Source organism: Rhinoderma darwinii, chromosome 6, assembly GCF_050947455.1.
Source record: "Rhinoderma darwinii isolate aRhiDar2 chromosome 6, aRhiDar2.hap1, whole genome shotgun sequence".
NCBI classification, from domain to species: domain Eukaryota; kingdom Metazoa; phylum Chordata; class Amphibia; order Anura; family Rhinodermatidae; genus Rhinoderma; species Rhinoderma darwinii.
In genome coordinates, this window is record NC_134692.1 from 42,487,366 (window position 1) to 42,513,320 (window position 25,955).

Sequence of the window (25,955 nt, forward strand, 5' to 3'; positions counted from 1 at the left end):
GTATCTTCTAATATGTTTATATGACTTGTCCAAATATTGTTAAAACCATAGGGGCACTGCTATGGCTTAGTGGAACACGTAAGTCAGGTTTTATGAATCAATATTTTTAAGAAAAGTTTTTATATTTCCCTCTTATTCCTTGCACTGCCTTCTTTGACAAACAAAATGAAAAACAAATAACTTACTTATAAACATGAGATATAGTAAATCCTTAGATCAAGAAGGACTTGTACCTGTCTGATCTCATCACAAAACAAGATAAAAACCAGCACATAGACTGAAATCTCAAGGCCAGTAGGGGATCGTTGGAAATCCATCAGTAGGACGTATGCAAATAGCAGCAGGAATCCAATATAGAAGATGACTGTCCAGGAGAAGACCACAAAGGGAGAGGTGAAAAAATCAAAGTAATTTAACAGAATAGTTCTTTTTCCATCTGTTGGTTTTTTCCTGCATTCAAAAGCAAGTACACACATAAGTGACAGATCTACTACACCTACCACAGTATGCAAAAGTGTCTATCATGCTAAAAAAAATAAGTACATAAACACTTTTACATACCTGAATGATATGAACCCACAGCAGATGAGAGGAAAGAAGAAAAGGGACATGAGGATCTTCCAGTTCTTAGTATCTCTGGAAATGTCCCCATACCATTGCTTGGAGAGAAAGTTCTAAGTCAGGATAAAAGAAAGATGGGGGTGAGGCGAGGGCAGGCTGTAAATCAGATGATAGCTACAGTGGTGTAACTATAAGGGTCGCAGTGGTCGCAAATGTGTCCGGGCCCCGAAGCCAGGGGGCCCGTGGCCCCCCGCACCACATCAATAAAAAGTTACTATAGTAACCGGGGCCTATGTAATAATCTACACGGGCCCCCTGTTACTATAGTAAATGACTACTTACATTCCTCCTTCCGGAGCGCAGCGCTGGTCCTGAAGTCACAGCGCTGTGCGCAGCGCATGATGTCACAATGCTATGTGCTGCGCACAACATCCTGACCCTGGATGTAGTCAGGACCTCCGCTGCGGCCGAAGAGGAGGGTAAGTTTAATATCACTCTGCTGGAGTTGATAGGTCGGGGTCCGACTCCCGGGCCCCCCGCCAATCAGCTGTTTTGAAGGGGGTGCAGCGCTCATACGAGCGCTACTTCCCCTTCATTCCGGTCACTTTCTCATACTGAATCGCTGACATGGACGTGTCAGCGATTCAGAGTGTGAGCAAGTAAGGAAAATGAAGGGGAAGCAGTGCTCGTATGAGTGCTGCACCCCCTTCAAAACAGCTGATTGGCGGGGGTCCCAGGATTCGGACCTCGACCCATCAGCTATTGATGGCCTATCCTGAGGATAGGCCATCAATGTTTAGGGACTCGACAACCCCTTTTAAGCCTACCATGTGGTAGGCTTAGATACAGGTCCCCAACAAACAGTAATCTTATACTGTATAAGATTAATGTCTGCTGGACCCTGTATGTAAGCCTACCTTAGGCTTAGATACAGGGTCCAACAAACAGTATCATACATGCCATAGGCCCTGTATCTAAGCCTACCATATGCGTTAGGCTGTGTTCACATCACCGCTGCCCTTCCGTCGGAAGATCAATGGTGAGGGAAATGGAAGCTGACGTTTCAGTTTGCCTTTCCGTTGAGGGGTTACTCGACGGAAACCTCTGATGGAAGGGCAGCGGTGATGTGAACAGGCCCTTACTAATGTTTTTTTTTTGAGTTTGTGTTTTTTTAAAGGTTCGGTCGTTGGAATAGGTTGAATTCGAGGACTACTTCGATGACGGCTTTTTTTATTCTCAATAAAATGGTTAATGAGGGTTGTGTTGTTTTTTTTTATTTCAATAAACCTGTTTTTTCTATGTCTTTGTATTTTTTTAAACTTTATTACTACTGCCTTATTAATAGCTGCTGGCTGATTGACAGCGTCCATTACTAAGGCGGGGCTTAGCGTTAGCCGGTGCAGAGGCTAACGTTAACCCCCATTATTACACGGGTACCCACCGCCACCAGGGGTGCCGGGAAGAGCCGGGTACGATACAGTACCCGATCATCTGTAGTGATGGTCGGGCACTGGGGCGGGCCGCAGGCTGATGTTATCAGGCTGGGAAAGCCCCAAAAACGTGGCCCTTTCCACCCTGGTAATTCTAGCCTGCTGCTGCTATGTTGTATCTGGCCGGTTATGAAAAATGGGGGGGACCCCACATCCTTTTTTAAAAAAAAAAAATAATAATTAATTGGAACGAACGATGTGGGGTTCCCCCATTTTTATAACTAGACAGATACAACATAGCATCAGGCTAACATTACTAGGGTGGGAAGGGCCACTGTTTTTGGGCTTTCCCAGCCTAATAATACCAGCCAGCGGCCGCGCCAGTGCCCAACCATCACTCCAGATGGTCGGGTACTGGATCGTACCCGGCTCTTCCCGGCACCCCTGGTGGTGGTGGGTCCCGGGATAATAATGGGGGTTAGTGATAGCCTATTCATATCTAACATTAAGCCTCGCCTTAGTAATGGACGTTGTCAATCAGCCAGCGGCCATTACTAAAGTGGTAGTAATAAAGTTTAGAAAAATACAAAGACAGAAAAAATATTTTATTGAAATAAAAATCCCACACAACCTTAATTATCCATTTTATTGAGAATAAAAAAAACGCCATTATCAAAGTAGTCCTCGAATCCGAAGTAGTCCAACAACCGAACTCGTAAAAAAAAACATAAACACAAAAATAATACGTAACACATAAATAAAGCAAAACAATTATCATTCTGAAATTTCCTGGGTCCAGTGCTGGAGCCGCAATGTCAGCGAGCTGGGCCCTATATCTAATCCTATCATGTGTCATACTGTCTGCTGAGCCACTGTATCTAATCCCATCGTGTGTGTCTGCTGGGCCTTATATGTTTTCCTATCATGTGTGATACTGTCTGCTGAGCCACTGCATCTAATCCTATCCATAGCTATAGTGTCGTTATGCTGTAGATATGCTGTCTCCTATATACACATATACATACACGCACACACCCTTTTTTGGGGAGGTATATGTATTGGGGCTATTTTCCCTGGCGTTTCAAGACCTTAGTGATGCCCCTGGCTGCTAGTGATGCATCGTTGGGTCACTTAGGAGACCCAGCGATGCAGAAGAAAGCTGCGGACCATCGACCATGAGAAGTTGGGGGGGGGGGGGGCCCAAGAAGAACCCTTGCATCGTGGCCCATGAGCCTTTAGCTACACCCCTGGATAGCTACAATATAATACGATTTGTCACAGGGACACCGGAGTACAAAGCACATGTAAAACCAAAGTGAAGAGTTGTCTGAGTATGAACTTTATTCTTCCAAGCCTGCCAGCTTGTACGACTACAAGTTCAAACTAATACAACTCTTTGAAGGTCAGTGCTATGTTCTTCTAGAAAAGTTGCTTGATAGGATAGTACGCTAAGGCCCCATGCACATGAACGTGTTTTTGCGGCCGCAATTCCCCCGAAAATCCACGGGAGAATTGCGGCCCCATTCTTTTCTATGGGGCCATGCACACGACCGTAGTTTTTACGGTCCGTGCATGGCCCGGGAACCCGCACCGCAGAAAGAATGGGCATGTCCTATTACGGACATCTTCTGCGGTCCGGGCTCATTGAAAAAAATGACGGCGGCCATGTGTATGTCCCGCGATTTGCGGGCGGCCCGCGGCTGACAGTCCGCAGCCGGCCGACTTGAAAATCACGGCCGTGCACACGGCTACGGTCGTGTGCATGAGGCCTTAGAAAGGTGTTAGATTGGACCATGGGTTGTGCTAGATCACTACAACTAGTTGTAGCTCATGATCATTACAATACAATATGCTTTCAGAAACATGAAAAGTCAACTGATGAAGTCTAGATTGATCTCAGAAGAGGACAACTAGGTAACAAGCCAATATGAACACAATCAGATACAATGATCTCATGTTGTACTACCACTCTGGACACAAAACAGACTATGTGGTGGCTTAGGAGTGGAGGAGGAAAAATGACAATTATCAAAAGATTCCCGCTTTATCCTAATACCATATAAATATGAAAGGAACTCAAGTGAATTGTCATCAGGTGCATAATATAAGATCACAAACCAGAATAACTTGATATACTAAGCTTTTATACCATCAAGTCTGTGACATGCTCACATGGAGATTACTGTATCTTACCTGTACCCCCGGCTGTGCTATAAATTGCTGGTCTTTTGCTTCGACTGCCATCTCAAGACAGTTACTCTTACCCCAGGCTTCACAGGAATAGACTAGCAGCATCTCTGCCAGATCCTCATCATTACTGTAACACTCTGTGAACAGTTCTAAGGTAATAACATAATAATAGTCAGATATAATAAATAGTGAAGACCTTTAAAAAAAAAAAAATGCTTTGTTAAATACTGAATTTAGAATTTGGCTCCCATCATGCTTCAGAAAGGAAAAACCCCAAATTATTTTTACTCAGCTTTTTTGTGTACTTCCAAATGAACCTTGCTAAATAATTTGCTTGGTATGACCTGCCAACGAGGGCTGAATCAAGCTCCATAGAGAATTCTAAGCAAAACAACTTTTGCCAGCCGCATTTGTTTCAAAGCACTAAGAAAACATAGCAAAGCTCCGAAAATCAGGCTACAGGTAAAATATATAAATTTGCAAAGCTACACTATATTAAAGGATTAAAAAAAAGTCATTGGTTTGTTATAATGTCATGTTCGTACTAATAGAAGGTAGTTATATCAGGGTTTTCAAATTATACAGGCCAGCATTAAGGAGTTTTAAAAACCATTAAAACAAACTGTTCTCAGTGTGTTCACTGTAAAGACTATAGACACATTTGGCATGGAAATTTTTTTGTAATATAAGTTAGTGGTTACCGTGAATTTAAAAAATGTCCATTCCGTCATTCATTTTCACACCCTCTGTAATGAAGTTTGCAACCTGCTCCTACTTTTAGACTTTTCTCCTTGAGCGTGCCCCTCCCAGTAATACATGCTGTCTATGAGTTCGATGAGTCCAGGATGCTGCTGCCGTCACTAGCTCTCATGTATCCGCACAGCTTCATTCCTGTACTTATTTCTCCTTTTACATGCCATGACGAGGAGTGTGTGATTTGACTGATGCTGAGGAGTGTGTGATTTCCCCCTCCCTCACTCTGCAGAGTGTTTGTGGGTTCTTTCCTCTCTATGTACACTGATACACATGCTGTGTAATTCCCTCTATCTCCCCAAGTGTTTTCCTCCATATTTTTACTCTGATACAGACAGCCTGCGTGATCTGCTCTCCCTGAAGACTTTGTATGCTTTACTTGGATGCTTTCTCCCCTCTCCACACTCTTATCTGCAGTGTGCAACCTCCTCTCCCTCCCTGCTAGTATTTCTTAGGGTATGTTCACACGCACTGTATTCAGACGTAATTCGGGCATTTTACGCCTCGAATTACGCCTGAAAAAACGGCTCCATTACACCTACAAACATCTGCCCATTTCATTCAATGGGTTTAACGATGTTCTGTTCCCACGTCAAAAGCTGGCGCTTAAAAAGACGCCCGCGAAAAAGAAGTGCATGTCACTTCTTGGGACGTTTTTGGAGCCGTATTTCATTGACTCCATTGAAAAACCGCTCCAATAACGTCCGTAAAATACGCAGCGAAAGACGCGAGTTGCTACAAAAACGTCTGAAAATCAGGAGCTGTTTTTGCCAGAAAACAGCTCCGTATTTTCAGACATATTTTGCTAAGCCGTGTGAACATGCCCTTACACTGAGAAAAGGTGTTTCATGAAGCCTATTTGGCTTAACTTGAAGCTGCTGGGTCCTAATGCAAAACCTGTAACAGGCACCCCCACCTACCATGTGCTATTTAAAATACTGGTGTCTTCTTATGTGACACGGAGACCTTAGGGCCCTCTTAGGTACCAGTTCAGTGCACCTGCTACCTCTCCATTCAGCTATGCCCCTGATTGCAGATAACAATATTTTGGAAAAACAATTTTTTTAAAGCGCACCATTTAGTTTTGCAAAGTATATGTAATGTTGCTCTGATGAATGCAAATATGTTGTTATATGTGTATGCTATATAGATGTTCCAAATGAGCTATTTATCTATACAAATTATAAGCTCAATATAGATAACTATATTTGCATTTTAATATTATTTTATAAAGCAATGCAACTAAATAGCAATTTGACAGTATAAGTGCTATGTATACCTAAGGGATAATCTCTAATACTTTGCTTCACCACATAAAGAAAGACTGTCATAAAATATTAACACTATGCTACTCTCTCTGATCATTTCGTCAGATTGTACTCTACATCAATACTCAGTCTAGTCAAGGAATAATTGTATAAAGTCCATACAGACCAAGCGAAAAAGTGGTCCCTTGAGGACAGGTATTTTACCACTGATTAAATGCATACTTTCAATGAGGTTGTTTATACAAGGCATTGCTTTAATTACACAATGAATATAGCTCTGGATCGATCCTATACAGTAGCTCATTCATTCTTATTTTATAACATAACATGTCATCCAAACTTTACCCACGGCTCTGGTTTCATACTCATTTGCAATCTCCTCCGATTCCCCAGCAGCATTGATATCATTTTTTACTTTGGCTAAGCTTTTCAGTAGTTTGCTCGCTCCCAATGCAGCCAGAGTGCATCCCCTTGTCTGGAATTAAACATTAATAAGATATTGTAGTATTATTTCCAACAGAAGCTTCCACTGCTAAACCGTGTTATAATAAATATAGGGGGGAAAACACTAATGACTTTTTATATAGCTATAATGATTTAATTTTATTATCCAATAATTTTATTATAAAGCTATCTAGTGAGTAATTCTACCTGTTCTATAGACATATAAATGTCTGAAAACAAACAAATAGATTAACGGGAGAATAAACAATGGCAAATTATGCAGCCAGATTTAAAGGGGTTGTACAGGATTAGAAAAACGGGTCTGTTTTTTTTTGTTTTTAGAAACAGCACCACTTTTGTTCATGGGCTGTGTTTAGTATTGCAGTTTAGCACCTTAGAAGTGAATAGGGCTGAGCTGCAATGCCAAAGACAGCCCATGGACATGAGCAGCGCTGTTTCTAGGGAAAAAATCAAACTTTTTTTTTTTCATAATCCCAGAACAACCCCTTGAAAAAACCATCCAAGATCCAAGGCAGAACTGCATTAACTGAATTATTTTCAAAAATGATGTAATAACTATATTAATTATGTGTAGGGCATCTTCAAAAACCAACTCAGTTGCTATGGATATATAGCGATGTATGACAACCAGTGAAATAAAAACAATTGTATTTTCCTACCATTAGTAAAAAAGACAGATAGATAGATAGATAGATAGATAGATAGATAGATAGATAGATAGATAGATAGATAGATAGATAGATAGATAGATAGATAGATAGATAGATAGATAGATAGATAGATAGATAGATAGATATGAGATAGATAGATGATAGATAGATAGATAGATAGATAGATAGATAGATAGATAGATAGATAGATAGATAGATAGATAGATAGATAGATAGATAGATTTTATTATTACATTTATCAAGGAATATATTATAATGTTGAGTTCCCAATTGTTGGCATGTATATTATAAACAAAACAAAAATGCCAAGTTTATTCGGAAACAAGCAAAAAGAAAACAGTAAAAGGTACATAAATAAATGTAAAGGTATGTTGTACAATACATGGACCTTACCTGCTCCCATATTACTTTAGAAAGTTCTCTTTTGTTCTGCAGTATGGCCCATATAAATAGAACCTGGATAGGATGTTTTATTATTGGAGTCAGATCCTGATGAAAAAAATTACAAAAAAGAATTATCCATAAAGGAATGAACGGACAAAAATAACAGCATTTCTCGTTTTATTTTCATTTATACCTTTACGCATTTTGTAGATAGATCGATCTGTGCATTAAGAACAATTTCAAATATAGGTAGTACTTAGGAGGCTCTGTCACCAGATTATAAGTGTCCTGTCTCCTACATAATCTGATCGGCGCTGTAATGTAGATAACAACAGTGGTTTTTATTTTGAAAAACGATCATTTTTGAGCAAGTTATGAGCTAGTTTAGATTTATGCTAATGAGTTTCTCAATGGACAACTGGGCGTGTTTTTACTTTTTACCAACTGGGTGTTGTACAGAGGAGTGTATGACGCTGACCAATCAGTGACCAATCAGTGTCCTGCACTTCTCATTGTTCCAGCCCAGCATGATCCACAGCACAGTGTGATTGTGCAGTGAAAGAAACTGGGCTGGAACAATGAGAAGTATATTAGTCACTGATTGGTCAGCCTCATACACTCCCCTGTACAACACCCAGTTGGTAAAAAGTAAAAACACGCCCAGTTGTCCATTGAGAGTCATTAGCATAAATCTAAACTAGCTCATAACGTGCTCAAAAATTATCATTTTTCAGAATAAAAACCACTGCTGTTATCTACATTACAGCGCCAATCACATTATGTAGGGGATAGTCAAGTTATAATCTGGTGACAGAGCCTCTTTAAAGCACAATGTATTGCAGACACTCACTTGAATCTCTGATTCATCACAACTATTCCTTTCCTCTTTCCGACTTCGCTGGTAGCTCAAAACCATCTTCCAGGTAAAGGTGAGTAAAGAGTCATTGTAAGAATTTTTGGCAATCTGCAAGTTCCGAAATACTAGAGTACTAAAGTGTTGAGAAAAAAGTTCACTAAGGATTTCACTGCTAAGAAACTTGCGTAGATTCAAACCATTCTCTAGAAGAAGACGCACAAATTTTGGTCTATCCTTTACTAGTGCTGCAAACATGGCATCTTCCAAGTCAGTTGACTGTGAAAAATGGGAAAGGAGAACAGCAAAGGATTGAAGGTTGGAAAACTCATGATCAAAAAGTAACAGCAAATAAATGAAGATAATATAGAACAAGTATTATTACAGAAGAAAGATTATAAACAAAGAACATGAAAAAAGGGAAGGAAAAAGTGGAGGCACAGTAATTTCTATAGGTATATATGGATGCCGCTTTAGGCCTATGCAGTTGAGTCAGATACAGATAAATCCAATGATAGAGCAAGGGGCCGTAAGGACTCTATAACTGCATGGAGGGCAGCTATGGGGTCATCATATTGTGTGGGAGCAGATATGGGGGCATTATATTGTGTGGGAGAAGCTATGGGGGCATTATATTGTGTGGGAGCAGTGTTAGGGGGTATATTATATACAGTAGGCTCAGGGGATAAATACGAATTCAATGGCGCAGCACGCAAATAGCGGGCGTGTTATGCAAAAAGGGGTGTGGTCTAAATACTCATTCATTAATCGTAATTGAGGTTACATGTTCAATTTATCGTGATTTTGATATAGGTCATAATTGCCCAGCCCTATCGTGGACCTTCTTTTATATTTTACAAGATTAACACGTCAGGTATAATGACATTGTATTGTTAACGCACCTCCCACCTCCGGTCATTAGTGAAGATCTCCTCGCTGGCCAAATCCAACTGATTCCATTCCAGAAGAAGTTTCAGCTGAGCATTCCAGTTGTCCTTATCCTGCTCATTGGTACTAAAAGCTATGATATTAGACTGACATTAGGAAAATGTAGGAACAGGTTCAGTTCAAAGAAAAGTTTTTCTATAGTTATATACAGCTGATTTTTATTGCTATCTGGGCCAGACCATCATTAGTGCCATTGGAGCTCCTGCTCTGGACCCCTGCTGTTCCCTGAGCGCTTTTAACATACCAAAAACTCTTTATTCGCTCCATTATGAGTTTTAATTAAATAAACTGTCCCATAATGTGCTCTGCAGGCTGTGGTTGGCAGGCAGTTTACCAGATTGAAGCCTATTCTCTCTAATTCACTGTCAATCTGTCAAACACACTGGTTACAGGATGAATAAACATAATTAACTGCTGGCCAACTACCTACACTGTCTATACAGCAGCTGGCACCGTCATAGAATGACCAGGAGAGAAGACAAAGTGGGGCCGAGTTTGTGCCGCCAGGGAACGGTAATAGGAGAATCTCATTTTATAGAAAAGTGAGAGAATGAGCTGCTGTTGGGGAGGAGATCTGTGATGCTGGTAGAGAAAGGGGGAAAAGAAGAATGCAGGGGTATGAGGTCAATAAGACAACTGTACCTCTGATCCCCCTCTGTGGGGTAAGTGGGATGGATATGCTGTGCTTATAGGCAGCCCTGGGGGAAGGATGACTACTGAAGGCAAAAATAACATATAAATACACTGAAAAGTGTTTAATATTATGTGAATTATGTCAACAGTATGGGTCCTGACATCACAGTTTGGGTGACATTACAAGGGGGGCTGATCTTAAAAACTGATCGCTGAGACCTACAGACATGGTGCATCCCCTTTAAGGTCCCATAGTAAAAGATGATGCCGTGGGCATGATATCACTAGGGCCGAAGTCACCGTCTTGGTGATGGCAGTGATTATGGTTGTCAGTGACATAGGCAGGTTAGTAGCCTGTATGGCACAAGTGCATGTGTTGACATCATGGGGTCACAGCATTGGGGTAATAATATAGTGGCATTTCCTGATCTGTTCCATTTTGCAGCTACAGAATGGGCGGTAATTTCACATGTGAGAGAGTGGAGGGCAGTGATGTCACGAGGGGTGTCGTCCATATTAATATAGAACTGGGGCGCAACAGCTGCAGCAGCAAAAGTACCTGGGAGAAAGGGCCAGAGGAGTGGTGGGTCACTTTTATGGCTCCACAGCAGGTGATTACATCAGGGACCGTGTGTAAACCCTTTTTTTTTTTGTTAGTTTTTTTATTTTTTATTAAATCAATAGTTTTTCTGATTTTAAGCACTTTTTGAATTTACTTTTATACGAATTATTTTACTTTTTCTGATACAGCTTCTATGTATTCTATATATGTCTAGTGGGTCTCCTGTTGGCAACCAGTGCAGGTGATGATATCACACGGTCATGGTGTCACTGTGGTGGTGATGTTATAATGGGCAAAGTCAGTGACATTGGGCAGTGCTATAACAAGGGGTGTTGGCCCTATAAATTGAGGCCATGCCAGATGCTTCCCTTTTAAGGCTCCCCAGAAGGTGATGACACCATTGTTGGGACATTGCATGGGCCATTGATGATGTCATGTGCTGGTTGGTCCAATGTAGATCTTCAATGTATGTGATGACTTAACAGTTTTAATGATGTCTCACATGGGAGCGTGGCAAATGGTGACATCACCATGGGTGTCAGCCCTATAAATTGAGCACTAGAAAGAGCAGTTGCCAGGCATTGGTGGTTGCACCCCGGAGCAGGGTTGCATGCCCTTTAAGGCTCCACATGATTATGATGACCTGGGTGTTAAGTCATGGCGGCCCATGTCACTGCCTTGAAGATGTCACCACCTATGACATTATTGGGGCAGCTTGTCAGGGACATGGGCTGGTGGATCCCCTTTTGGGCACCAGTGCATGTGATGTCAGTCCTTAGAATGGGTGGTGACAGCTGATGGGCGCTGACATCACAGTGTGTGTTAGTCCTATAACTTTCAGTCTAACAGACATTCTGCATATGAGAACAGGAGGCGTGATGCTTCCCATTTAATGTTTTTGCTGCTGTGAAAATGTTCACACTTGTGATATACACAAAGAAAACCTCTGATTGGTACGAGGGGATGATAACATCAAGAAAAGTTCAGCCCCTGCGGTCACTGGAAGGGTGTGCAGAGGGATAGAATGTAGTAACAGGCTGTGATCTTTCTTGCTGTTGCTTGCAGCTTCCCTCCTTGCAGCTGTGGGTCCCATGTAGGGTACCAGTGCAAATAATTATGTTTTGGGTGTGATGTCATTAGGGGTATCACAAGTGGGGCCATGGTGGGTGATGGTGTCAGTAGGAATACTGGCCCTATAAATTGAGTGCTAATTATGTTTACACTGCATGGGCTATTGTACGGTGCTATGAAACATATAAACTTGTGGTTTTGTGAGTGTGGCTAATTGATTTAGAAGAGTATGACAAATATTTTGTGGCATGTCAAGCCTATATTAAAAAAAAACAACTACATCCATACTTTGGGGACCCCTAAAAAACTGCTTTGTACCATGCACACCATTAATCTGGCCCTGATTGCCATGGAGATATGTAGCTAATATTTTACAAACCAGGACATTATATGTACACCCTACAATAATGTGTCGGTACACCCCACAGCTTAAACTATAACAATATAAGCTTATGACAGCTTAGCAAAAAATACAGTATTTAGATAATTTAATGATTAGTCCTTGTTAAAAGTGTACTATAATTCTTTTCTCACTAGATTTTTCCTATTTTGTTTCTAGTTGCTTGTGTTCAAATGAGGTACACAATATGCCACTCTAGTTAATTTTGCACCTTATTCAAATAGTGATAATAGCGAATAGTGATTATAGCGAAAACAGTAGCTTCAAGAATTTGTTGGCATACCTTTATAAAGAGCAAAAGAGATGGCGTTACTGACAATCTCATCTCCAGCTTGCTCCATCTTTATCACAGTCAAAAGATGCAAGTGGTCCATTATTTCTTTAATCTGCAAAAATAGAATCCAAATCATAGTTACAGAGTTAGGCTATGTTCACATCACATTTTGGCCCTACGTTGAGGGTATGTTCACACGGCCTATATACGGACGTAATTCGGGCGTTTTTGCCCCAAATTACGTCCGAAAATAGCGCCTCAATAGCGCTGACAAACATCTGCCCATTGAAAGCACGAGGCGTAATTTACGCGCCACTGTCAAATGACGCCGCGTAAATAGACGCCCGCGTCAAAGAAGTGACCTGTCACTTCTTTGAGCGTAATTGGAGCCGTTATTCATTGACTCCAATGAATAGCAGCGCTAATTACGCCCATAATGGACGCGGCGTTCAAGCGCCTGCACATGCTGTTACGGCTGAAATTACGGGGATGTTTTCAGGCTGAAACATCCCCGTAATTTCAGCCGTTACGGACGCCCTCGTGTGAACATACCCTTAGCGTGCTTGTTGGGAACGCTCTCTAGGTACAAGCTAAACATGTTCATAGAACTCCATTAGACTGTCGGAGTCCAAAAGAGTGTCCTTTTGGCCTCCATTGGGCTAGTATACGTTGGTATACCTTTTTTTTGGAAGATGGAATAACCTAGTATACCACGCTATTCGATATATAGACAGTGACATCAAGGGCTTTCCCAAGGTAGGAGTCCCCTGGCCAGAGCGCTTGCGATGCTCTGAGTGGGGACTCCATAGTTGAAAGCCACTTACATCACTGTACATAGCTCTTAAAGTAGCTCGGGCGAGGTATTCCCACTGTATGCCTATCAGTAGGATACATAGGTGCGTGGCGCCGGAGGTATATGTCAGAACATGACGTTAACAGGGCCTTAGTACGGTTGGAAAAAGACATAGTCCATCCAGTTCAACCAAGGGATGAGGAGGACTAAAAAATCTACTGACACAACGATACACAAAATGCACAAGACAAAGACAATTTGTTATTGACCCTCAATTTTATCGTAATCTGACATAGCATGTATAAATCTATGTACTGCAAAAGCAGAATTTTGCAATTGTAATTTGAGCCATTGAGTATCACAATATCATCAGACTAGACATATGGCCATACTTTTAAACACATTACATTACATGAGGTTAATCACCCGCTTGCTTCTAAAGATAGTTGATAGAGAATATCTATGAATAAATATATTATCTTTAATGGCTGTTCATTTTTTCCCCCAACATCATGGGAATTTTTAAAACATACTGTATGACTAATGTAGATATTGGGTAATGTTCTAGAGTACTGTGGAAGTAAAATGCAATTTGCTACACATATTAGGATCACAAATCGTTACATCTGCCCTTTAATAGCATCATACACCCAGCTAATGAAAGAACACTATGTCCTATAACAAGAACAGAAGCAGATTCTGTCTAGATGCTAAAACCTTCATTAGAAATGCATCCTTTTATAAAAATTATCATTAGAAGCACACAGTCTACATGGCATTATTTGGATCTGCAATAGTGCTTTCAACTAGCACAGCATTCGGCCAGTAAGGGCGGGTTCACACATGGCGGAATTTCACTTAAATTCCGCTGCGGACACTCCGCAGCGTTAATCCGCAGCGGAGCCGTTTCTCCATTGACTTTCACTTTAATTTAGCAGTGTTCGTTTACACGATGCGTACAATTCCGCTGCGGAGCATAGGCTGCGGAGCGGAATTTGGTGTCCGCAGCATGCTCTGTCTGTTGCGGAGCAGTGGCGGACTCATGGCGGAATTTCTCCATTGACTTCAATGGAGATTCAAAGTTCCGCAATGAAGTCCGCAGCTGTCATGCACATGTCATGTGTGCTGCGGATGCGTCTTGCTTTTTTAACTTGACATTTCTTCATTCTGGCTGGACCTATGTATTTCTAGGTCTACAGCCAGACTGAGGAAGTCAATGGGGCTCCCGTAATGACGGGAGCGTTGCTATGAGACGTCAGTAAATAGTCACTGTCCAGGGTGCTGAAAGAGTTAAGCGATCGGCAGTAACTGTTTCTGCACCCGGGACAGTGACTACCGATCTCAATATACATGTATCTGTAAAAAAATATATAAGTTCATACTTACCGAGAACTCCCTGGGTCTGTCTCCAGTCCGGCCTCCCAGGATGACGATTCAGTGTAAGTGACAGCTGCAGCCAATCACAGGCCAAGCACAGGCTGCAGCGGTCACATGGACTGGCGCGTCATCCAGGGAGGTCGGGCTGGATGCCGAAAGAGGGACGCGTCACCAAGACAACGGCCGGTAAGTATGAAAGTCGTTTACTTTCACTAGGGAAAGTGCTGTCCCTTCTCTCTATCCTGCACTGATAGGGAGAAGGGAAGCACTTTTCCCGCAGTCCGCAGCAGCTAGTCCGCATCAATGTACTGCACATTTTGTGCAGATCCGCAGCAGAATCTGCAACGCAGATTCTGTGCGGCATGGATGCGGACAGTTGCGGAGGAATTCCGCCATGTGTGGTCATGCCCTAAATTAGAAAAGAAACATCTCAGGATATGGGGAGATAAAAGCAAATCTACATTTCATCTGCTACATATTTTTCAAAATCACTTTTTCCATAATGTGATGTTTTTCAAGAATGTTATGAGTAGACAGCTTGGTCAAAAGGCCAAACTCTAGAAAAGGTGTGACAAGGTTTCACAATGGTCAAACAAACGCAGAACTTTGGGAAAACTCCGATGAGACAATATTCTACGTCTGTTGGCCATTTAAAAAATTTATAAAGGTTAAACTTGGGTTTTTAATTCTTGTATTCTTGAGTTATGTTATGCTCGATATTAGACCACAATTGTAGTTGAATTCTGGTCCCCAGCTAGCGTAGTCAGAACTTGGGTTACATCTCAGGCACAGTGACGTAGAGTAGCACCGCGAAGCGGCAACAGACTTCAGGGACACCATACAGAATGGTAGGAGAAGAAATTGCGCTCCAGCGCAGGAAAATTTCGGCAGCATGCTGGGACAATGTACGGACGTAGCCATCTTTATCTTGACTCTGATAATTGCTGCAGCGTGATCGTGATATCACACAACAAAAGTCATTGAAAAAGTCAAGATAAAGAATCTTGCCACTGTGTATTTAATGCATTAAAAGTCAAGATAAAGACGGCTACATCTGTATGACCGAGACCATTATTATTATTTATTTTTTTTAACTCTTTTTATTACATTTTTCATGAGGCAGAGTAAAAATATACAAACAGGCAGCGTTAAGTACACTGCTCCAAATATTAGTATGAAAATGACGAGGAGTACTCTGTCATTTTAAAACAATTAAGTCAGCGTAAAACAAAGAAGCATCATGAACAATTCCCCGTCCCTTCCCCCCTAGCCTAACCGTGTGCATCACAGGAAATTATAGTTACAATAATACAAAATAATCCCCTATATAAATCTAACTAGAAGTAGAAATGGAGTGCGACCCTGAATGATTTCCATGAGAAAGCAATTAGTCTGTTCCAATTGAGATCTAAATCGTAATCTCATATCAAGTGTAAGGCCTCATTTACACGAGCGTGTGCGTTTTGCGCGCGCAAAAAACGCTGCGTTTTGCGCGCGCAAAAGGCACTTGGCAGCTCCGTGTGTCATCCGTGTATGATGCGCGGCTGCGTGATTTTCGCGCAGCCGCCATCATAGAGATGAGGCTAGTCGACGCCCGTCACTGTCCAAGGTGCTGAAAGAGCTAACTGATCGGCAGTAACTCTTTCAGCACCCTCGACAGTGAATGCCGATCACAATATACACCAACCTGTGAATAAAAAAAGATGTTCAAACTTACCATGAACTGCCTGCTTCCTCCAGTCCGGTCTCCCGGCCGTTGCCTTGGTGACGCGTCCCTCTCTCGTCATCCGGCCCCACCTCCCAGGATGACGCCGCAGTCCATGAGACCGCTGCAGCCTGTGATTGGCTGCAGCCTGTGATTGGCTGCAGCTGTCACTTGGACTTAACTGTCATCCCGGGAGGTCGGACCGGAGTTATCGGTAAGTCAGAACGTCTTTTTTTTTTTACAGGTTCATGGATTTTCGGAGCGGAAGTCACTGTCCATGGTGCTGAACCAGTTTAACGCTTTCAGCACCGTGGACAGAGACTGTCTCCTGACGTCGCGTACCCGAACATTTTTTACCGGTTTCGGTCAAAACGAGTTTGGCCGAAACCGGTGAAGTTCGGTGCGCTCATCTCGAATTTGACACTCCGTTTGGATGTTTGTAAACAGAAAAGCACGTGGTGCTTTTCTGTTTACATTCAGGAGTTTGACAGCTCTTGCGCGAATCACGCAGTTCGCACGGAAGTGCTTCCGTGCGGCAGGCGTGGTTTTCACGCACCCATTGACTTCAATGGGTGCGTGATGCGCGAAAAACGCACGATTTTAGAACATGTCGTGAGTTTTACGCAACGCACGCGCACTGCGCAAAATTCACGCATCGTCTAAACAGCCCCATAGACTATTATAGGTGCGTACGACACGCGTGAAAAGCACGCGCGTCGCACGCGCGTATAATACGCTCGTGTAAATGAGGCCTAAGTCTTTCTTTATCAGTAAGAGCATTTAACCAGTTCAGGACCGAGCTATTTTGCGCTTTCAGGACCAGACACCGTTTAGCCATTTTTAGCACGTGTTAGTTAAATGGCTATAACGTTTTTATTTGTTGGGCTAACGACGTGATTTTTGCGACGTTTTTTCCGTAGACAATGCAGGTTTCATTTTTTATCGTTTTTATACACACCTTTTTTGCTATTTTAGAATTTTTATTCATAAAGTTTGAAAATAATAGTAAAAAAATAAGCTTTTTTACGTTTCAGCTATTTTTTTGGGGTAATAACATCGTTTTACCCTAAAATAGACCTTTTATTTGTGATCGTCATTGTCTACCGTAAATTTTAATATATTATATGTCTATATTAGGGTAATTGGGTCAGCGCTAGCGTTACAACAATGATTGGTGGGGGGAACGTTTTTTTTTGGGGTGGGTATTTTATGTGTATTTATTATTTCATTTTTTTTTGCACTTTACTTTATTATTTTTTTATTACTATGGTCTGTCCCTCAAAGGTCAAAAAAGACCTTTGGGGAACTTTATATATTTTTTTTCTTTCTTTTACACCATGTTTTTCCACTGTAACTGGAGCTGCACAGCAGCCCCAGTTACAGGGGAAATCAGCCCTCTCATAGTGACGATCGTCACTAATAGGGCTGTGCTGGGTCTTGTAAGACCCAGCAGCAGTCTGCCACTAACGGCACCCGGCGATCATGTGACCTGTCACATGATCACCGGGAGGAATAGAGACAGCGCCGCTGCTGCTGTCTCTATTCCTATACACAGCGTTCATTGAACGCTGTGTAAAAAGACATCGGAGAAGACAGAAGCAGCGAAAGCTGCTTCTATCTTCTCCTCAGGGTCCCCGGCAGTCACTGACAGCCGGAGACCCGACATTCAGCTGCCCGATCGCGCGGGCAGCAAGTTAAAACCCGAGCCGTAAAAAGTCTATGGCTCGGGTTTTAAGGACCCTGACCGCTGGCCGTAAATATACAGCCAGCGGTCGGGAACCAGTTAACCAATCTATTTTGAATAAGAATTAAATTTTTGCCTTGACTAGAGAAAACTGAGGTAATATTGGGTTCAACCAATGTTGTAAAATACTTATTTTAACGGCTGCCATCCAAAAGCAAAGAAACTGCCGAGCATGTTTGGACATGCGAACATCATCTACAGTCCAAATATGCAATAAGACCCATTCTGGAGTAAGAGGTAGGAATCTGTTGAAAGTCATATGCAAATAGTTACGTACCTCTTCCCAAAAGTCTTTGATTTTAGGGCAATCCCACAGGTTATGGAATATATTAACATTCGGAAGACCATATTTGGCACACGTATACGAAGTACCCAGAGACATTTTGGATTGAAGATATGGATCGATATATGCTCTATGGAATATCATAAGAGCCATATCCTGATAGCTGCTTATCGGGATGGCCCTCTGTAATTTAACAGTAGCATTTAGTACATCCTTAACCGCCAAGCCTGGGATATCCTGAGACAATCTAGTTGGACCTGTTGTAAGTTTTTCACACTCTATAGTGGTAATTTTATAAATAGAACTAATGGAGCTAAGTTGAACCCTAGCTCTTTTAAAAAATTAATTTATACAAGATTCGAAAGAATCAGTTTACATTTCAGCTAAAGTTTGAGAGATGTGGCTACGGGCCTGTAAGACAACAAATTGTGAGTCTACAAATGCAGGAAATTTGAGACAAGCTTCTTAAAAGGGCAAAACAGAGAATTTCTGGTCTACCAAATCTAAAAGTAAGTTGCAACCATGGGTATATAATACTGTGAATATCGCCAGTGGCTTGCCTGCAATAAAACAGTGGAAAGGGGTTAATAAGAGTTATCAGATCAGGAAAGGTATCAAGAAAGTTTTTTTCACGCAAGATGGGAACATGGGCTTGATGAAAGACTCGGTCAGCAGAGTGTAAATCGGATAAGGCATCAGTCATACTATTTTTTTTATCCTGGACAATGTGTAACATTAAATTCTTGAAAATCTTGAAAAGACAAAAGTCCACTGGTCCTGGACAGGTTTTAACCGCCTAGCAGTTCTAAGATATTCAAAATTTTTGTGGTCTTTGTAGATTATAAAAGGATGAGCCGGTCCTTCCAAAAAATGCCGCTATTCTACTAGTGCCAGTTAAATAGCTAATAATTCCCGATTAGCAACATCATACGTTCTCTCAGCTGGAAGAAGTTCCTTTGAAAAGAAGACGATGGGATGGGTAAGATACTCTGGCCCCACTCTCTGTGAAAGGATGGCTCCCACAGCTGGCTTAGGAGCATTAACCTTGACAATGTACGGTACAGAAAGAGCCAGGAGGATCAAGACATTGAAGCTGGTCAAAGCAGTCAGTGACTGAACAATAGTAGAGTAAATAATAGCATCAAACTTCCTGTAGTAGTTAGTGAAACCCAAAAATCTTTTAACCTCCTTTTAGACTTGATGAAGTCGTCAATTTCTGAACAACTGCCACCTTCCCTAGATCTATCTGCATCCCCTAGGTGGAAAGGATGAAACCGAAGAATTCCACTTTTTATTTATGAAACTCACATTTTTCAGGCTTAGCGAATAATTTATGGATCTGTAGCCAATTAAGAACTTTCTGCTATATATCCGGTGTTCCTCTAACGATGCAGAAAAGAGGAGGATATTTTCCAGATAAATATAATAAAAATGTCTAGGAAATCTTGGAAAATTTCATTATCAAAATGTTGAATAGTAACATGGGCATTACAGAGCACAAAAATCATCATCGGTCTTACATTCGTTGTCTGATCTGATACAAACATGGTTACAAGAACTGCTCTGATCTGATTTAGAAAACATTAGTTGCTGAACGGGTCTGGCTACCAGTGATAAGGGATAGCGATTCTTGATGGTAATAACATTGAGCTCCCAGTAGTCGATACATGGCTGAAGTTATTAATTATTTTTTTTCAACATAGAAAATCCCCACGCTGGCAAGAGAAGTGGAAGGCCAGATGAATCACTTATGTAGCTTCTCTTATAAATATTCCCAAAGGGATTTTAATTCCAGTCCAGACAAGGGGAAAATGCAACCAAAAGGAATCTTTGCCCCGGGAGAAGATCAATCGAGCAATCATAGATCAAATAAGGATAGGGAGAGTCTGCCTTTCTTTTACAGAATACTTTCAGGAAAGTATGGTGCTCGCTGGGAATTAGCAACTTGACATCTGCATCAAACTGGGAAGAGATCTCTTGAGAAGTAGATGTCTGGTACGGTTCTTGGAGGTACAGATGGTCTCAAGAGGCAAACATGAGCAGCAATAGGAATAGAAAAAGGAGATTGTATTGCTGAAACAACCAATGAGAGGGTCATTTGTCCTCAGCCTGGGTGTGCACAGGATAATAGGGAAAAATGGAGACGTGAAGTTGTACTGCAGACAGAAGCAGAATAAGTCTTACCGGCATGATGTAACCAGTTAGGACAGCTGCTCAGGAAGTGTCCAGTTTGTCCATAATACAGACAGAGATTGGCTTGCCGTCACCTGCGTTGCTCCTTACTAGTCAGGGCAGGTTGAGTTAGGAAAATCTGCATTGGTTCATGTCCAGAAGATGTAGAATCCTCAGGGGCTCTTAAAGAGGATGCTGGAGGAACTAAGCATGTGGGGTTGGCTCAAACGCTCATGATGTCGCTTACAAAGTCGGCGGTCGATCTGGATGGTCAACTAGATCACCGGAACACCTGTGTGACCTTGTTTATCCTTGAGCTGGATGCTTAGCTCTAGACAAAATTGGAACGTGAGTGCTGTATCATTCCATTGTGTAACGGCAGCAATCCTTCCAAAACATCACAATGTTGTCTTCCACAAACCTTGAACCCTGACGTAGGTAACTGATGGTAGACTTTGCAGACGCTGTTCTGTGCGGACCATCATAGATCAATCCAGGAGGAGAGACCTATACTGTTTCAGAAGTTTTTGTGCCCAGTACACAGAGGTTTGTCCTTCAGCAACGTAATAACCCACCTTTACCTTGTTGGTTTGATACATACAGGGCTATAGGGTAAAAAGCTGATGGCAACAGTAGATAAAAAGTTGGAAATATCTTCTGTTGCCAGAAAATGTCTTAGTTAGGGATATCTTTGATTCAGGGGCGAGTGGAACCGGGTCAGCCACTATAGGCACTGCTGGTTGGGGTTAGGGCAGAGGTGCAGTGACCGAGACCTATGGATGCTGTAATTCCAGGACCTTTTGTTGTAACTGCACATATTTGCCTTCTAATTCTTTAATCACAGCAGCCATGCCAGCTAGCTGCTATGTGAGTCCAGTGAATACCCTCGCAACTTCACTTGCCTCAAACCTACTTCACTTTTTCGTGGATTGACTTTACTGTTACGCTCAGTATTAAACTATAACCCCACAAGTTGGATGCCATTCCTCGACAAGCGTACTCCGACATTGGGTAACGTCTCAGAGATGGTGGCATAGAGTAGCACAGCATAGTGGAAACAGACTTCAGCTACGCCATGCAGAATTCAAGTTTATTTGTTTTTTACTGAATAGGTTCAAAATTCTTCTCTGAAAAATGTCTCAATATATTTTTAAACTGATTGGAGTATTGTTTTTCTGATACAGGTCTACAAATCCCCACATAGATATAAATTTAAAATATAAAATTTTGGAAGCCTGAAGCTGCCACTAGGGGGAGCCTGCTGCATATTGTTAATACATTGAACTCTGTTTAGGAGATATTTGGAGATCTGTATCACAAAACACTGTGCCCTGACCAATGTAAAGATATATTATGAAATTAATTAGTACTGAATATTAGGCCTAAAAACGACATGGTGTTAAAAGGTAAACACATACTTTCAGTGCATGTGTATCTGTGGGCAATGCAGATTTTACGATGGATTTAAAACAGATTTCACCGCTCACAATGGAGTAGGTGAAATCTGCAATAAATCTTGGCATAAAACAAGGTGCATTGTGGACATTTAATCACTTAAACCGCAGTCATCCTTCAGCACCCTCCTCTTTCCTATTCCCAAAAGCGGTGGCTTTACCTCCTCAATCTTTATTTAATCTTTTCCCGCCTTGTATGAAAATAGATGCAGTATGTCACCAGGCCCACAATCTCCACTTGTTACCCCCCCCCCCCCCCGACTCTTGATTGACATCTGCGTCTCTGGCTAAACCTCCTTCTAATCTTGTCAGAAATCCCAATACCAAAGTTAGGCCAGAGCACAGTAAATTGCTGTATTCTGCGCCTGCACAGGATAATGCATTCAATGCCAAGACACAGGATTTTGTCTGTATGGCTGTCAATCAAATAATAGAATGGAGCAATTTACTCGGCAGTTGATGAATACGCCAGACTCTTTTCCAAAGAAGAACGCCCAGCGGACTCTTCTATCCTCCTTTACATACAGAAAGATCAGGATAAAGGTTGTGGAGGTACATGGGTTAGCTTGGAAAGGAATAGGGATTAGAGGTACATGATTTTCATAAACTGATGGACTGTAAATTCTATTTAGGCAATAAAATCGAATTTAAGGATACTCTACCCATCGTATCCAGGTCTCCATCTCATCTTCTGCCAAACGAGATATAGTGCGGGGCATGAATCGAACTAGTTTTTCTTTAATGGCTGAAGAGGCAAGAGAAGTGCCCTCAGCATCCACAAGGCTGGCAATCACATCGGCAGTCTGGCCAGATCCCTCCACTACAACACATGGAATCTTACTTTTAATGGCATTGTTTATAGCCTGCAGAATAAAGATAGATTGGTGGAGAGTCAAGCAAACCTATATTGCTACTTTAACAAAGGATTCTTTGTTTATTAATAACTAGGACCTAAATAAGAAAACAAAAATAATAATTCATTATTTTCTTGTGCTTTTGCTACATAGCAGTACATGTAATTTAAATTAGACAGGGAAGCAGTCTGTAGTGTAGCCTGAAGAGCCTGAATGAACTCTACATACTTATCTGGAGCATTTGTAAGCCAGTCTGAAGAGGAGACATTCTGGAGAAACACAGTTTATCTGGTTGCCGGGAGTAAAAACCCACTTGATGGTAGTTACCCTTCCTACTCTATGATGTGCATTTGTGTCATAAGAGCTATTCAGTTCCCATAAAATTATGGAAATGTATGGCATAGTGATGGCAGCAGCAGCATTATCACTTGCGGTTGTTGGCTGTAGGATACAGCCAACACTACGTTCTAATGGCGGGAATCAGAGATAACTCAGATTCCGGCCCTTTAACTCCTTAGATGCCACAGTCACTGCTGCAGCATATACATGGTTAGAAATATGGACGGGGTTCCCTCTGTCAGCCCATTCCCCCTGGGGACGTCATCACAGGGTTCAGAAGGGTTTCTATGGCAGCCGGGGACTAACAATGGCCCCTTAGTACACCTATTAGGCCCTAATACACATAATTGGTATCACCGCGTATAACGACACAAACTATAAAATTATCACGTTATTTAGCCTGCTCAGTAAATGTTATAAAAAAAACATGTTAGAATTGCTGTTTTTTTGTTCATCCCGCCTCCTAAAATATGAAATAAGCAATCAAAAAGTCATGTGTATCCTACAAAAAATAAAAAAGTTGATGGAAAAACTTGGAATGAAATGATGGAAATAAAAAGAAAACAAACGAAGCCTCCTGAAGGCTAAAATAGGCTGTATCCTTATGGGGGTTAATAATACATTGTTCAGAGCTAGGGGAGGGAATATGCATTACTTGACTATAATATGATTATATTAATATTGAAAATATTGAAAATTTAAAAAAAACGAATCCAACAAATGCATGACACGCTAGACTTTTTAACTTCTTTTAATTTTAAGAATTCTGATTGAACTCACCCTTAGTGTCTCTTTCCCACCTCCCTGAGCAAAACATACGATAGGAATTTTTCCACCATAATTGGAATCTGCAGAAAATCATGAATAAAGAATTTCAGGTAAGTAAAAAGAGTAATGTAATAATAATTGTTCATTATCTCTAGAATGGGCATTGTTTTAAGAAAAAATACATTGCTTCCATCTATTGTGGGCTACAGAGCACTAAGCAATTAATTTGACAGCGATCATTACACATAACAAAGGTACTGCTGACTAACCAATAATTTTATTTCCAGGCATAAAATAATCCCAGTGGTCCCTATCTGCCCCCACCAAAAAAAAGTAATTAAATGGAATGAGGTTATGTAACGTCATGTTTGTAATTCCAATAGATTCATGATGACTGGTTCTGTGTTTTTGTAATTTTCATCCAATATTTTCTCAGTCACTATTCATGAATGCAATAATGCCACAGCCATGAGCATAAACAGTAACTGCTATCACATTGTGTTATTTTGTCAAAGACTAGATGCATTTAAAAGATGATATATGTCTACAAAAATCATACCTGGAACATTGAGTTCCGAGATGTATTTCTCCAATGATGCTCGGAGATCAGCTTCTGTAGTTGGATGGCCACTGGATCCATTGTCCACCAGGATCATATGGGTGTGGTTGTTGTCTATACAGTACAGCGGGTCACGCTTTTGCTCATCCATGATGTAATGAGCCACATAATTTCCCTGTCATGTAGAATTTGATGTAAGTAATCACTTTGATGTTTTTCCCTATATACATTTACTGTTATAAATATGTTGTTCTAGATCAGTGTCTTGGAGGCCTCCATAGGTTCTTTTGTTGATCATAGATATTGTATACTGCGGCCCCTCCAATAACCCCTACTCATAAGGATGATTGGCATGGACAAACGTGCATATTGTTTTCATGGGGGTGGGGTGGGAGAGTGGCTGCAGGACACATCCAGAGCCACCTATTTATAGGAAAAACTATGGGGGACCTGCCAAAAAAATATCTAATACAGCCTATCCACTATTTTCCTGAAAACCAATGGCCAGCAGGGTGGCAGTGTCCAATAAAAGTGGCATTTAATGTACCCAACAATGTCCATTTTTGTAGGCAGAACCCAAGAAAAACAGGAGCATCTGCCAACAATGAGTTAATGGCATTGGACACTTTCTTTATTCAGTGCCGTACCTGCACATTAGTCTTCAGGCTATGGAAGCATTTGCTGAGCTTTCCATTTTCTTTTATATCAGTTTCTAAATGTGAATCCAAAGATTAAAAATTGTGAAAGTTTTAGAAATATATTAGGGGCTTCGATTTAATGTAATAAATATACTAAAAAAGGATTACAACTAACTGAATGATTTTAAATAGAACATTACTGGGTAATCCTAAAAGTATGAAACTAAAAACAATAAAAACAATTATTTCTATATAATTCTTCATTATATAATAATAAACATTTATGTCCAAACCTCAGTTGCCGAAGTCCGGATAAGTGTATCACGATTGGAGATCATACCCCAGGCAGCAATACCTATGGCTACCACTTTCTCTTCTGAGCTCCGACTGATGGTATTATCTCTGACCACCTCTCCAATGTACTTCATAAGTCCATAGTGGGTGCCTCCAGTTAAGATCCAGGCACCTAGAAGTAGGTAAAAAAGAAAACACTTAACTGAAATGAGCGAAAGGTAAATGCCATTTACTGTATATGGCCAAATTGTATAGATAAAGTTGTTCAAGAGAAAATCCACAAAGATTGAATGTGCTCTATATATGAATTAAATCAGTATGTGTATATAAAAATAAATCTAGCATTAATAGTCATATTAAACATGCCCCTAAATGCCTTTTATATGATAAAAAAATAATAATAAATAAAGGAATGTTACCCAGCTATTCAGAGTTCAAGTGCTCTTACAAATTGTTAAAGGGCATTTACCCAATATAACAGCAGTAAAATTGCATATTGAACCCACTAATGC

General features: G+C 41.1%; 1 protein-coding gene across 1 annotated transcript in view; it reads right to left on the reverse strand.

Moving 5' to 3' along the window:
* The window catches only part of TRPM8 (transient receptor potential cation channel subfamily M member 8), a 65,771-nt gene that overhangs the window by 17,788 nt on the left and 22,028 nt on the right, over positions 1–25,955 (reverse strand). Inside the window, exons 6-17 of the mRNA XM_075831175.1 lie at positions 25,443–25,615; positions 24,512–24,686; positions 23,965–24,032; positions 22,654–22,854; positions 12,473–12,575; positions 9,478–9,596; positions 8,573–8,854; positions 7,732–7,827; positions 6,548–6,677; positions 4,185–4,330; positions 562–674; positions 234–450 (exon numbers count right to left, since the gene is read on the reverse strand). Of these exons, the coding sequence (XP_075687290.1) occupies positions 234–450; positions 562–674; positions 4,185–4,330; positions 6,548–6,677; positions 7,732–7,827; positions 8,573–8,854; positions 9,478–9,596; positions 12,473–12,575; positions 22,654–22,854; positions 23,965–24,032; positions 24,512–24,686; positions 25,443–25,615 (1,823 nt within the window). The remainder of the gene's footprint in view (positions 1–233; positions 451–561; positions 675–4,184; positions 4,331–6,547; positions 6,678–7,731; positions 7,828–8,572; positions 8,855–9,477; positions 9,597–12,472; positions 12,576–22,653; positions 22,855–23,964; positions 24,033–24,511; positions 24,687–25,442; positions 25,616–25,955) is intronic.